This window comes from Primulina huaijiensis, chromosome 11 (assembly GCF_012295235.1).
Source record: "Primulina huaijiensis isolate GDHJ02 chromosome 11, ASM1229523v2, whole genome shotgun sequence".
Taxonomy (NCBI): Eukaryota; Viridiplantae; Streptophyta; class Magnoliopsida; order Lamiales; family Gesneriaceae; genus Primulina; species Primulina huaijiensis.
Genome location: NC_133316.1, coordinates 18,730,217 through 18,744,168, shown reverse-complemented (window position 1 = coordinate 18,744,168; position 13,952 = coordinate 18,730,217). Strand labels below are relative to the sequence as shown.

Genomic DNA, 13,952 nt, shown 5'->3' with positions numbered 1-13,952 from the left:
AGAAGCAGTAGATTTCGTGCTAGTAATAACATGTCAGACTAACATCAAATCATATATTCCTTAAATAAGAGACTATTGTTATCCGTTCTGTATGTACTTTTTATCAAACGATGTCCATCTTTAATATGATCGTTATGTACAAAAGTACATTATATTTAACGACATTAAATGAATCGTACAAGATCATTAATTAATCTCTTTAACAAAGTATATTATTGGATTCAGGTACTCTTAAAGGGAAAAAGAACTGTTTTTATTGAACGTTGCATATTAACTATATAAATGTCTCTCGAATATTCACAAAGATCTACCCAAATCTCGAACTCTGAATTTATTGTGAACAACAGTTAAAAAAACTCAAGACTTTCAAAGCCTCGGAAAATCAGCACATGTTTTAAAACATATCTGATCTAGAAGTTCACGTCGTGCTATATTCACACTTATTCATTGTTTTATCTACTGTAAAATATGAAGTACTTGTAATCTACGGAAAGATTCTTTCTCATAACTAAATCGATTAAAATATTGTGTTGTAATACTAGGAGTTTCAGTAGGCAAAAGTCAGACCTACTGAATTGGGTTTGTACAAGCGTGTATCAATCAAAATCTTCTAATGATATCTTCTGGAAACAGAATAATAAGAGACGTAGAATTCAGTATCAACAGATTAATCTTCTGATGAAAAATATAAAAATTTAATTTACTGTCTTATCTCAAATTTAATGATCAAAGAAAAATATTAATAAATTTATTCAAGATTTTTCACATCCTTTTCAAACATTTTAATAATCAAAATACTAATTATTTATACAATTTCATCAACTCAACTAAACGCAAGATGAGAAAAAAAAAGTAGCAACAGATTAATTTTTAGCTTTCCCGGAGACAAAAAATTTGCATCAGAAGTGTTCGATTGAATTGTGAAATATTAGCGTCACAATAGTTGTTTTCACAAAAATTTCATAAGAAATATATTTTTATTTATTTAAATTTGTAATATCTTCAGCACTCGATATCATATGTGGCCCAATGACTATCATTAGAAATTTGTAATTAAACTGCATATATTAATCCTTTATTAAAATTTAAGAAAATGTTGTATATCACATTCTTGGTTTCTTACGCTGATTTTTGGATTTTTTTTTTAGTTAGGGAATATTTTTGTTATAATCAGGTCTCGAATGCGAGACCTGAGTCCCAACTTGAAATTTTGATACCAGATGAGGTGAATTTTATACTAACTAAAACAAATTCTTATTAATAAATAAAGAAAAAATGTATTTTTGCTCTTATATATTCATTTTTTTGCTAATTTTTTTTATATTATCAAATTTCAGTCATGATCCTATATTTTTCGATGATACTGATGTGACATTGCATATGTAATCATCACATTAGTGCTACTTCTGTCACGTCAAAAAATGGCTAGAATTACAAATTTTGATAATAATAATAATAATAATACCAATAATATCGGACTAAAACTATAATTTGGCAATATATATAGACGATGACAATTGCAAAAAAGATAAATATATAACATCAAAATTTAATTTTTGTTAAAAAGAACATTTATGTATTATTTTTTACCATGCTGTTAAAAGACTAAACAAATAAACTTGCAAAAACCCTAATTAACTTCACTTTAAAAAATAATTATAAGATAATTTGACCGATTTTACGTGGCATTAAAGTGACTGTGTCCGAATCTCACTTATCTAACGTCGGCAAAGTACCTAACTCTTTTAAGTACTATTCATAAAAAGTATCCTAAAGAAATGTGAACATCTAAATAAAATTGAAGAGGCATTAAAATGCTTAGATTTTGCTAGATCAAACGCTTACGTCAAAAGATATAGCTTTTAGTCAAAATTCAAATTTCATTATACTTGAAATATGCACATACTTGATTGTTAATGGATCGAACTGTTAGGCTCATGAGTCCAAAAATGTTTATGTCTATCAACTAATTTTGTCTCATAATACTTAAATATCAGTGTTATCATTTTCCTATCGTCAGTCTTGTCCCTAGCAGAGACAATATTACTCGTTAAAATCTGGCATCGCTCTTTTACGGCCATCCTAGTCAACCGGATCAAGCGACGTAACATCAGCAGTTTGACGCACAAGAACCTCTTAGGAAGTCACCTATCTATTCTTAGTCATGCACGTTTTTTGGGAGACTTGAACTCATGACCTTACTCTGGTATCAATGGTTAGTATCATGCGATTAACACTATGACAAAAGTTATAACCGTTGGCCAAGACACGACTTTATTTTCTTATACTTATGACAACGCAGAGTACACATACTTGAGTGCTATTGGATCAAGAAGTTAGGCTCATGTCTATCTGTTGATATTTTATCATATCCCTTATAGATCAGTCTTACCATTTCTCTATATTAAAACATGTCCTAAGCAGATACAATATTACATGTTAAAATCTAGCGTCATTATTTTATGGTCCACCTAGCCGACCAGATTAAGTGGCGTAGCAGCGTAACAGCTTAACGCATCAGAACTTCTCAGAATATTGATCTTCTCGGTACTATTCTCACTCATACACATTTAACCCAACAAATTCAAATGAATTGTTTTACTTAAATTGTTCTTTCGTCGTCTCCTGATGATGAGGATTTTTTTTCACTTTTTCATTATCTTTTTAAGTATTCCGATCATGATTGATAAACTAGAATGAAATAAAGTAGGAATTGAACCAACTTTAGAATATAATAAGAATAAGAATGAAATTATAAAGTTTGCTCCATTCAAATTATTGGTATCAAAAAAATTTAAACATAAATAGAATAAAATTATTTTTAACTGTCGAATAATTTCTTAATTAATTTTTATAATAATAGCTACTCAAAAATGTTGTTTTTATTATTATTATTATTATTATTATTAAAAATAATAAAATTATAAATATTGATATTCTATTAATTATTATAAATTTATCGTTATCATGAAAATAATATCATTATTGATCTTAATTTTATGTATATAAGTAGTATTTTGTTTATTAAATAATTTTTCTTCAATAAAATATTATAATAATAATTATTTTATTTTATTATATACTTTTATATTATTATATGATCATTTTAATTATTAATATTATCATCATTATTTTATATATATAAATGATTTAATATTATCATCATTATTTTATATATATAAATGATAATGATGTTTTTGATAATAGTATTATTTTCATGATTAATATTTTTGTATTTTAATTTTTATAATTATAATAAAATATTATTATTATTATTATTATTATTATTATTATTATTATTAAGATATAGATTTATAAAAGAAAACATTTTATAAATATAGAAAATGAGGAGTGAGAATGACGACTATTCTCATCCAAAATGAATAGAATGACCGACTACTCTCATGCATATGAGAATAATCATTCTCATTGTCAATAATGGGTTCGAGGAATGAAATGAGAGTGTTCATTTTATTAATTCTAACTTTATTATCTTCTATCAAACATGTCTTTAATTCCTATCTCCCAACTACTCAAGCTTCGATTCAATCGTACATCAAATTCATAAAAAAAAATAATAACTTTCATAAGTATATTTTTTAATTAATAAATTTTATAATTTTCATTTTAAAAGAAAATAAATTTTTATAATCTTTATTCACTAACTCATTCTTAGTTAAAAAATAATAATAATTTGAGGAAGATGTACCGTCGATGTGTCCAATTAATTCGATCATATACCTAAGCAAAACTGCAAAAGCCAGAGAGTTTGCTTTCGATGCCTCATTTGTGAAAATAAAACAAAAACTCATCAATCCTAAATCCTAATGGTACTAGGTAATATGGCATCCTGGAGATTTAAGAAAGTGACGAGTAGAACAACTTAATATATTGATACGGTATACGGTTAAGCAGTTTTTCTACTAGCTATAGTTTTATGTAAATCGGATCTAAGATCACATGTTCAATTCTCATGAATTAAAAGTAATGTAGTTCTTAAGATGAAGATTGTTGTGATGTAATAATTGTTCATGTTAGGTGAACGGTATGTGATGTTTAGACTACTATACAGTTCAAAAAATTTGAGTCCAACCGTTACGATCGACTATAATTTCAATCGACAAGCATTATGTTTGATCCTTCGTACACTGATATAATTAATAGGTTTTTTTTAAATGTTTTGTATATGATTACTATCCCCACCTCTTGTTCCATCTGACCCGTGACGCTGAGCATAATTATCTAAAGAGATCACCGACGAATCAAGAATTTCCTAGATGTGTAAGGCGATTAGGCTTTATCTTTAATTTCTTGCCACTCGAAATATCTCAAATTGGATGGATTTCATTTGCTCGTTGGACGTTTTAAAATTAAGCGACAAAACCGCTCTAAGGGGCATTACTTTTACTACTTGCGGGGGAAAAAAGAACACGAGAAGATGGTCCCCTTTTGTGGGGCATTTCTTGATATCGAACATGAATGGGAGGATGGAGAAGAGGAAGGAATTCCACGTTTTTCCAAGTACAAAATAAAATAGGCTAAATTCAAGAATTTCAATTTCTTCAATTTTCGATCAAACGTGTCAAGAAGTACTAAATATGGACTTTTGTACATGGACTTGTTCCAAAAAGACAAATACTTTTGTGCATGTTGACGAAAAGTTTTGAAAGTTTCAATCACAGAAAGAAGAAGGCCCCTTCGTAACATATAAAATGGACTATACAATCGTATGTATATTGTGGCCGATGGGATATTAGAGAAGTTGGGTGCAATAATTGTTCCAACTGGATGGAGTAATCGAAACTTGATGTTTGAGATACTGTACAGTTTAAAATATTTGAGTTGCGAGGTTACCATCAGCTATAATTTTTGGTAAAGTGGTAAGGATCCGGTCCTATCAAAGTTACAAGTTCGATTCTCATTGATTGCAAGGAGTGCAATTATTGTGAGGGGAAATTGTTGAGTGCAATAATTGCCCATGTTTGGTAAAACAATCGAAACGTAGTGTTTGAACTGATGTACGATTTAAAAGATTTGAGTTGTACCGTTATGACCTGTTATAGTTTTTTATAAAGTGAGAAGCGCTCGTATCCCACAAAAATAGATGTATCTTTTGGAGCCCACGTGTACACTCCAAAACGTAGACTTCCCAAATTAATTGAATCATAATTTTTCATGTATGGAGTGTCATTTATTTTACTCGTTTTCAATATCAATGCATGTGAAGCAAATTATTGAGGTCCTTTCCATTGGCCCTACGATTTTATATCCACAAGAAAATAATAATATTGAACGTACATAAAAAAAATAATGGGATTTATTTGGCTCGAAGTGGAAAGATGAGATTGTGGAGGTTTTGGAATAATTTGTTGCTTTTAAATATTATTATAAATTAGGAAGAAAGAAGGGGTGAAAAAGGCCTTACTAGTTTAAAATTTAATTGTGAAAATCAATTTGCTTACGCATAGAAGAAGATATTGGAATTGATAATTAATCCCGTGTGAAAATTTTGTTGCAAAATGGTTGGTGATTATGGCATCCTAAATCCTAATGGTACTAGGTATGGCATCCTGGATATTTCAGAAAGTGACGAGTATAGAACAACTTGATATATTGATACGGTTAAGACGACAACCACTTGATCGTATAATTAGTATTCTTTCGAACTAAAATACGTGTGTTATGTGTAGACATGTCAAAACAGGCTAATGATATAGATCGAGGGGAGATGTTTTTTTGGCGAGTTCACCTATTTTAGGTGACGAGGAGGGTTGACCCGACGGATATAACTATTTTATGTGTAATTTGGCAGGCTAGCCCATAACCCATCGTTGGGTGTCGCGGTGGACTTAGCCCATTTTGACGGCTCTGGCTATGTGTGACAATTTAGAGTATACATACTGAGTCAATTTTATGTGTAATTTAGTGGGTTGAAACGGTTCAGCCCGCTACCCAACAAAACATTTTAGCCATGTCGATTGAAGTCAATTTTGGTTGAATCTATTGATGTAATATATAATTCCAGATTTCGTGTTTTGACAAGACGTTCTTCATGAGAGGCACACAAACGATTTAAACAAGGCTGGTTAAACATTTGTCTCACAAAATTAATCAGACAATTTTATATGAGTTTTTTTAATTAAATATTATCTTATTAGAAGTGGAAAGGAACAGCCCTTTAGTATTCAACTATGGAAAGAAAAATATTATTACATCTTTATTTTGGCTAATGAATGTAATTTAAGTGACGGTCTAAAGCATATTTGATACAATGTACGATATAAATTTATATAGTGTAAAAAATTTGTTTGTAATAAATTAAAATTTTAAATAAATTACATATTGTATTTTAAAAAATTCTAATTTAACCGGTCAACACCAGTGGCCAAATTTCCCTTTTATAGTTTTAAGGAAAAATAATAGAGTTAATAAATTCAATTTAAAAACTACTCTTTAATTTGTGGTTCACATATTAGATTATCTCTAACTGACCTATGCTGGAAGTTTCCATCGAATTGTTAATTTTATTTTTAATTTTTTTTAGTTGGAAAGAGAATTTTGGTATAATATAGTCTTGAACCAAAAACATCGTCCTAAACTTGGGATCTTCAATGTCATATGAGCTACAAATCATCACTGATAATTTTATTTTTATCACAAGAAAAAGGTTGTAAATAACCCACTATTAAAAACTACTCTTTAAAATATATATATATTTTTTATATATTTCATCACATTCAATAGGTGAGTGACACCTCATCGGTGCTCAAAGAAGTGTGCAGCATATCAAAACTATATGTTTCTCAGATTATGCAACTCAAATTTGAAAATAAATTTGCATAAAACAATTTTCTCAAAATGTCAGTAATCACAAAGAAGCTTAGTTTACTGATGTTTCATTTCATTTCGATCTTTTTCTTTGACGAGGCTACGCATGGAGACATTGATTCCACAAAGGACACTTGCCATGAAATTTGACTGTAAAGACACACAATTCATTAAAAAACCAAATTGATTTGATTCTTTGTATGTGAGAATATAATTAATAGAAACACAGCCGTCTAATAAGACCTTTCATCCCACATTATTTATTTTTGTACTATTATTGCAAAGATTCCCAATACGTTAATAGATATGTTGTGAGACGGTTTCATGAATTTTTATTCGTGAGACGGATCAATTTTACACATATTTACAATAATAACTAATATTTTGAGTATAAAAACTAATGTTTTTCATAAGTGACACAAATGTTGGATTATATATATATAATATACATTGGGTTGTGTGTTAATGAATTTTCCATTTTTGTGAATGAAAATTTGGAAATAGTGAATTTGTCCCACATAGGAAAATAAAAATGGTATAGACGAGCTTATAGTATGTTAAACTTTATGAAAGTGTAAGAATAATTGGTTAAATTAATCTCTCTGCAAATCAAGGGTCTGATTTGCATTGAAAAAGACTTGATTTGTGTGCAAGCGTACGATCGCAACCTGGGTACATCGAATGTATGGTATGTCGAATACATTTCTAATAGCATAATGAGAAATACTATAAAACGTCTTTTTTCGTTTCACGACTATATTTCTTGAATAAAATCCATAATCAAGGGTCTGATTCGCACTGAAAAAGACTTGATTTGTGTGCAAGCGTACGATCGCAACCTGGGTACATCGAATGTATGGTATGTCGAATACATTTCTAATAGCATAATGAGAAATACTATAAAACGTCTTTTTTCGTTTCACGACTATATTTCTTGAATAAAATCCATGACCCAAATGGCCGAGCAGGGCCTTAAGTTGTCAATTGCAGTACATAAATTTCAGAGCCAGAATAGGCGAATTTGTTGCCTTAGATTTTTCTCCTTCTCCTTTTCCTTTTCCTTACAGCAAATGGCTTCTTAAATTACTAATGATATTTGATGATCAATTGATCAAACCAACAATAAATGGTGCATAAGTATATTAAGTAATACTTCTGGTTCAATTGAATACCAGGTTGTGACATGTTTTGTCGCATGGATACGCGCAGTCAATCGCATTGCTACTTCCTCGATCAAAATACCAATCTCCAACAGCAATGGCGATGGCCTGCAAAATAATATTGTCACTAAGTCAAACAAACTCGATCAAATTTAGTATTTACCATCAAACATCCGGAAATATTTGTGAATATGAGTGTATCGCTGTTCCAAAAATTAAAGCAGATTATAACAAAGCAACTCGATTTTTAAAATGGTTAGACAACTCCATTCAATGTGAGAAAGCGTCTTACAATCAAAAACCTTCAGCAGGCATGTAAAAGAAGCTAATTTGAATTAATTATTGGAATCATGATAATTTCTTGGAAAAGCATACCTTATTCCCAAGTACTGGAGAATCGTCTGCGAACCAAGTATCCTGCCTCTCCGACTGGCAGTGAGCGAAACAAGAATTTATGAACAACCCATTTTGATCCAACCCTTCGACGTCCTTTATTGCATTCAGCATTGAATTCCTAAAACCTGTACCACGGCAGAACCATTAATAACTTGAAATGCTCCAAACATGAGAAAACTGCTTAAAAAACTCTTGACAAATAGAATTAATCAGATTACCTTGTAGAAATTGAAGCTGTGTTGCTGAGCATTTTTCATTGTCCATTTTACATTCACGCCATGTCCCACTTGGATCAGCTGATGGAGGAGCCAAGCTTTGTTGAACCTGAATACGAGATGAGAAGAAGAATTTATTTGGATACATTACCCTCCATATGAAGTAGAGTCGTTCAAACCAGTTGAAACATGAGTGTCCGAAACCATTTTTTTCCAAAAGTTCAAGTTAGTAGAAAGTATTCTCACAATAGTGTTATACTTTTAACAAGTCCACCGTCAATAAGTTGGAGACCAGAAAATATATCTGTCGCGTGCTAATAAGCCCCAAATCCAAGTAAAAGAAATATACGGTTTTGGTGGATAAGTGGTTTGAGTATATGGGATCCATGACTCCGAAATTGTCTTAGAAACCACTTTTTCTAGAAGTTGAAATTCATGAAAGTGGTCCAACAATGATTTTGCGCTTTCAGAAAGGAAACTAAAATACCAAAACAGTTTCCTACCTGCCATGAATCATAAGCAGCATTGAGAATGAACAAAGGGGTTTTGATGTTTGCAATTAAATTCTGAGGGAAGAAACACTGCAATATATAACGGCACAATTGCAGAGAATTAGATGAGGTACACAAAATATGACGAGTCAGTGACAGAAAAAACTGAGCTCTGAAAACTTACTGATGTTGGATCGAGGTGGCTGGTACAAGTGCTTGGTAGGTTGCTTAGAACACCCTGTAAAAACGTATCGAACTAGTAATGATTTCTCAAAATGAAGACTATAGAAATACTCCTATCCCATTTTGACATGAAGTTGTTTATATCACAAAGAACACTAGCTAGGAAACACTTATCAGCAGAAAAGTGTGTCAATTGATAAATAATCTGGGACTAAAGTATTCTTACAGCGCCATCTAACTCAAAACTCAGAATACATTTACAAGATACATGAACATGTTAAATTATAACTTTGAAAGAACCAATTACCTGTAAGCCAACAACACCGCCAAAGAAACTTCGCATTGTGTGTCCGCCAGATACATCAGTGCTGCGAGGGACGAAAATGTAAACAGAGCATACAACCAAATTACTGAAAGGAAATATTATATTAAGATTTGGAAATTACGCGTCCATAAATAACCCAGCATCGCTCAAACATTTCACTTTTGTACTTGCTGGAAAAAATTCTCGAAACTCATCACAATGCAATATAGAAGCTAAACCACCCGCAGAGCAACCGGAAAGAAGTGCCTGAAAAATAGTAAAAAAAATTAAAGCGAAAAAATTAATTGTCAAATTTTAATTTCATCATCAGAAGTTAAGTAAATTTAGAAACGTAAAGTGACTTTTAATTGAAAGAAGTGCCATATCTATTTGATTACATGGTCAGCATTGCGCATTCCTTTCGACATAAGCTCTTCAATTGCTGCTTGCCATATACGTTGTCCTCTGAACTGCAATGCTGCAGCCTGCACCGTGTTTTTTTAATAGATAAAACATAATTTGGAAGCTTGAACACTAAACAACCAGATCAGTGGGTAAAGTATTTCCATCAAAACATAGAATGCTTAAAATGTTGCACCAAATGTGTAAAACCCTTGTCCTGTGTCTCACGTCACATTGCGGAGTTTTATAAGTTTATATGACTTTGATTATTATCATTTTCATAAAATGAGGCAGTTGGGGTAATTGGGCAAAGTCTTGCTTGTATAGGCTTTTGGGTCCTGAAATCCGCAAGATGCCCATAAAAACCCTTAGAATGAATAGCTAGTAATTGTGCAGGAGAAACCGATTTACAATTAAATAATAGATAAAATGTCATGGCCAAGGATGCGAATGGTACGGACCTTGTTTTCACCATCACCCGCAAAGGAGGCCCCATCACAATATCGTATCTTTACTCTATTCCAGTTAAAAAAATCTGCAAGTCAAATATTAAGATCATACAAATGATAAACCAATCAAGATGAGACAAGATAATATGATTGGCAGAATTTAACAAGTTTCTCTTTATTGAACCTGGATTTTCCTCAGCCTTGTTGCTTAGTATCCCTGTAAATGGGAGTTCTTTCTCAAAATATTTGGATGATCCACGACGTGTGGTTTTACGGAAAACACAGGATCTTATAGAGTTGCACCACCCCCCACCCTAACAGAAGTCTCAAAGTCAAAGATAAGGTATTATAGTAGAAAACAAAAACAGTACGTATCATCTTGAATGTTTGGATACTCAAAATTCCCCATTAGCTCAGATAGGAAAATAACCTCAGTGCAACAAGCCTGGCAAATTTGTGATCCATACATTGACACAGAATATGGCCACCCATTTAAGCCCCAAATAAACAAAAGAATTTAAATTCAAAAGACTAAAATGTAGTTTGTTTAGGTTGAAAAGTGCATAAATTTACACCAAACTAGAAAAACGTGAAAAAACATAATAGATATTGAACTCGATCAACAAAACGACAATTTCCAAAGTTTTGTGCACAAACCTCCAACTGGATGAGCCAACTGTTTGCTCCAGTTCCAAATCCACCATGCAAGTGATAGCCAGGTAGAGTACCATCCAAACATACTGACATGGGTTACGAAAAAAGAAAACTGTTATACTCAAAACTCAAAAGTAACAAAAGTTTGCTTTACTTCATCGGAAAACCGTCCATACCACACTACACCGGCGGAGCTTTTGTCTCCTAAACTTTCATTGTCGGCATTAAAGTTTAAAGCCATCAACAATATAATATTTTTTCTTGACATGTGAGTTCTAATTATAGCAACTGTAATAACTACCAGAAAAGAAAAGATAGCTCAACATAATCAACTGCCTAACAAACTCTTATTGATGCACTCATTAGCTAAGACCATCTCCAGAAGTACAATAAAAAAGTGTATTCCACTAAATTGTAAATGACTTTCACTCCAGCTGCACGGCAATCATTGCCGCATTTTGTGTGAAATGAACAGTGTAAGCATTTTGGTGTCTTATTTTTATTTTTGTTTTTTTTCTCTTTATTTTTTTATTGTAATATTAAGCTATATTACCCAAAAATTGTATTAAAATATTTTATATCCGAATTAATAGAAAACAAATTAGTTTTTAAATTAATTCGTAATTAATATGACATAAAAAATTAACATAAGATAGTTAATATATAACTACAAATTAATATTAATGTTATTAAATTAATTATATTTTATATAATAAACATAAACAAGAAAATACAAAAACATGTTTATAAATTATAATTTCATATTTAAATTATAGAATAAAGAACATTCTTTTTGTGTGAAAATTTGGTAGCTGCAGGAGATGTACTATGACCTGCAACAGATTTAACATCAATTAATTCACTCCATGAATTATGCATTAAACCAGTGGAAAATAAATTATTACAGTAGAGAAGGCAACTATAATATAGTTATTTTTTTCAGAAGAAAAGTCCAAATTTAAAAAAAAAATTCAGTGAACTAGAAATAAAACACAAGATTGAAGATCCATTACAATAAATCAAACTAAAAGTTAACCTAAACAAACAAAACACTTTAAGATGAATATCATAAAAATGGAAAAGAAAAGAACAGAAATCCCCAGAAATCAGAGCATAAACCATAATTTCAATACATAAATTCAGTGCAAATTGATTTTTCTTACACATTGGAAACTATAATTAAACCTCAAAACAAAGGAAGAAACTCAATCCCCTCAACAATTTTGTTACAAAAAATGGATCTTGAAAGAAGAAAAGAACCAAAATCCTAGATTTAGAGAGCCTTTGGAAAAAGAAAGAGAAGTACCAGCCCCTTTAGCAGCAGCTCCTTGAATAAGAGTGAGACCCACCATGAGAGCATTGGCTGGAGGAGCTGCAGCAGACACTCCATATATGGTGTCCAAGTAAGAAACGGACTCAAAGAACGAAAATTTTGTTCCATTCTTCCTAAAAACCTCGTCAAATTCGAAACTTCTAACAGCCCATTTGCTCGAAACAAACCCAACAAAAATCACAACCCAAAATTCCATCCAGTTCGCCATTGCCACTCACTTTCAAATATTCCAAGAATAAAATAGAGTCACCAATGGAATTTAATCACGTTCGATGTTTTTTTATACAGTAAAGAATAGAGATCATATTAAAATAATGAGATAAATCAGGGAAAAGTGCAAGTATTTGAATAAATCTATGAAACGAGATTTGAGAATCTAGTTATCAAGAAATGTTTGTAGAATTTCTTGGGGAGAGGCACCGTTTTCTTCAAGGGAAATAATGTGTGCAGATCTAAGCAGCCCGTGCAATTTTGCCGGGCATTTTAAAGATTTTTATTTTTATATTTCCCCTTTTCCCTGTTTGGCTGTATGCATAAAATATAGTATATTTACCTATATATACGTATTAATGTATCGAGCACGTACGCGTTACATGTTCATATGATATAAATATTTTTTGTAATTCAAATTTATATTAAAAAAAATTATTGGTGAGAAAGATAAGATTGTACGTTTTTAATTTATTCATTATTTAATTTAGCTCGAATTATACGATAATTGAAATTTAAAAATAATTATGTTATTTGTATATTATGATTTATCATTCACGCATTATAGATTCTTACCATCACATTTTACGAGCTCAAAATAAATTTAACTTGATAAAAGGATGTTCTAACACAAAAAATCATCAAAAAGTGATACATGCCAAGAATGTGTTAAAGTTTTAAAAATAAAAAGATAAATTCCCTACTAAAAAAAGCTCACACAAACAATGCCGATACTGCATACACTTGGCTATAATAAAAGTCAAAAATGCAAGATTTCTTTTAGGAAAAAGTTGGAATAAGCGTTTTCATCCACCAATACAAGGTCATTATATATTTGTCATTATTCTATTTTAATCATTATAATCACAATTGATATTTTATTTAAGACGGAGTGTTTCTTGTTTTTCCAAAAATTATAGATAGTGGTAACGGTATCTCTCAAATCTGTTAAATTATACAGCAGCTCAAATATCACGTTTCGAATGCTTTACACAACAGGGACAATTATTGTCCCCAACAATCTCTTCCCTAATAAATTGCACTTCTTGCAATCATGGAATTCGAATTCGTGACACTGTTTCTGATAGCAATTGTAAGATCGAGTATTTGTCGCTTTACCAAAAAAAGTTATAGTTAGTGGTAATGGTGCAACTCAAATCTTGTAAACTGTACAGCAGCTCAAACACCACGTTTCGATTGTTCTACCCAACAAAATCATTTATTGCATCCAAAACTATATATTAAAGAAAAAGTGTATATTTTTTTATGAAAAAAAAACGTCAAGATATGTAATCATATATTTTGTGTAGATTTAAAATTCATATTA

General features: G+C 30.9%; 1 protein-coding gene across 1 annotated transcript; it reads right to left on the bottom strand.

The window, feature by feature from the left end:
* Window positions 1–7,961: 7,961 nt before the first annotated feature.
* Window positions 7,962–12,907, bottom strand: LOC140988670 (pectin acetylesterase 12-like). Its single transcript, XM_073457708.1, has 12 exons — window positions 12,389–12,907; window positions 11,086–11,168; window positions 10,613–10,742; window positions 10,441–10,514; window positions 9,976–10,062; window positions 9,720–9,844; window positions 9,581–9,641; window positions 9,275–9,328; window positions 9,103–9,180; window positions 8,603–8,708; window positions 8,364–8,509; window positions 7,962–8,096 (listed from the first exon to the last, which is right to left on the bottom strand). Exons 1-12 carry the CDS (start codon window positions 12,621–12,623, stop codon window positions 7,989–7,991), a joined length of 1,287 nt encoding a protein of 428 aa, XP_073313809.1. The 5' UTR covers window positions 12,624–12,907; the 3' UTR covers window positions 7,962–7,988.
* Between the last annotated feature and the right edge of the window lie 1,045 nt (window positions 12,908–13,952).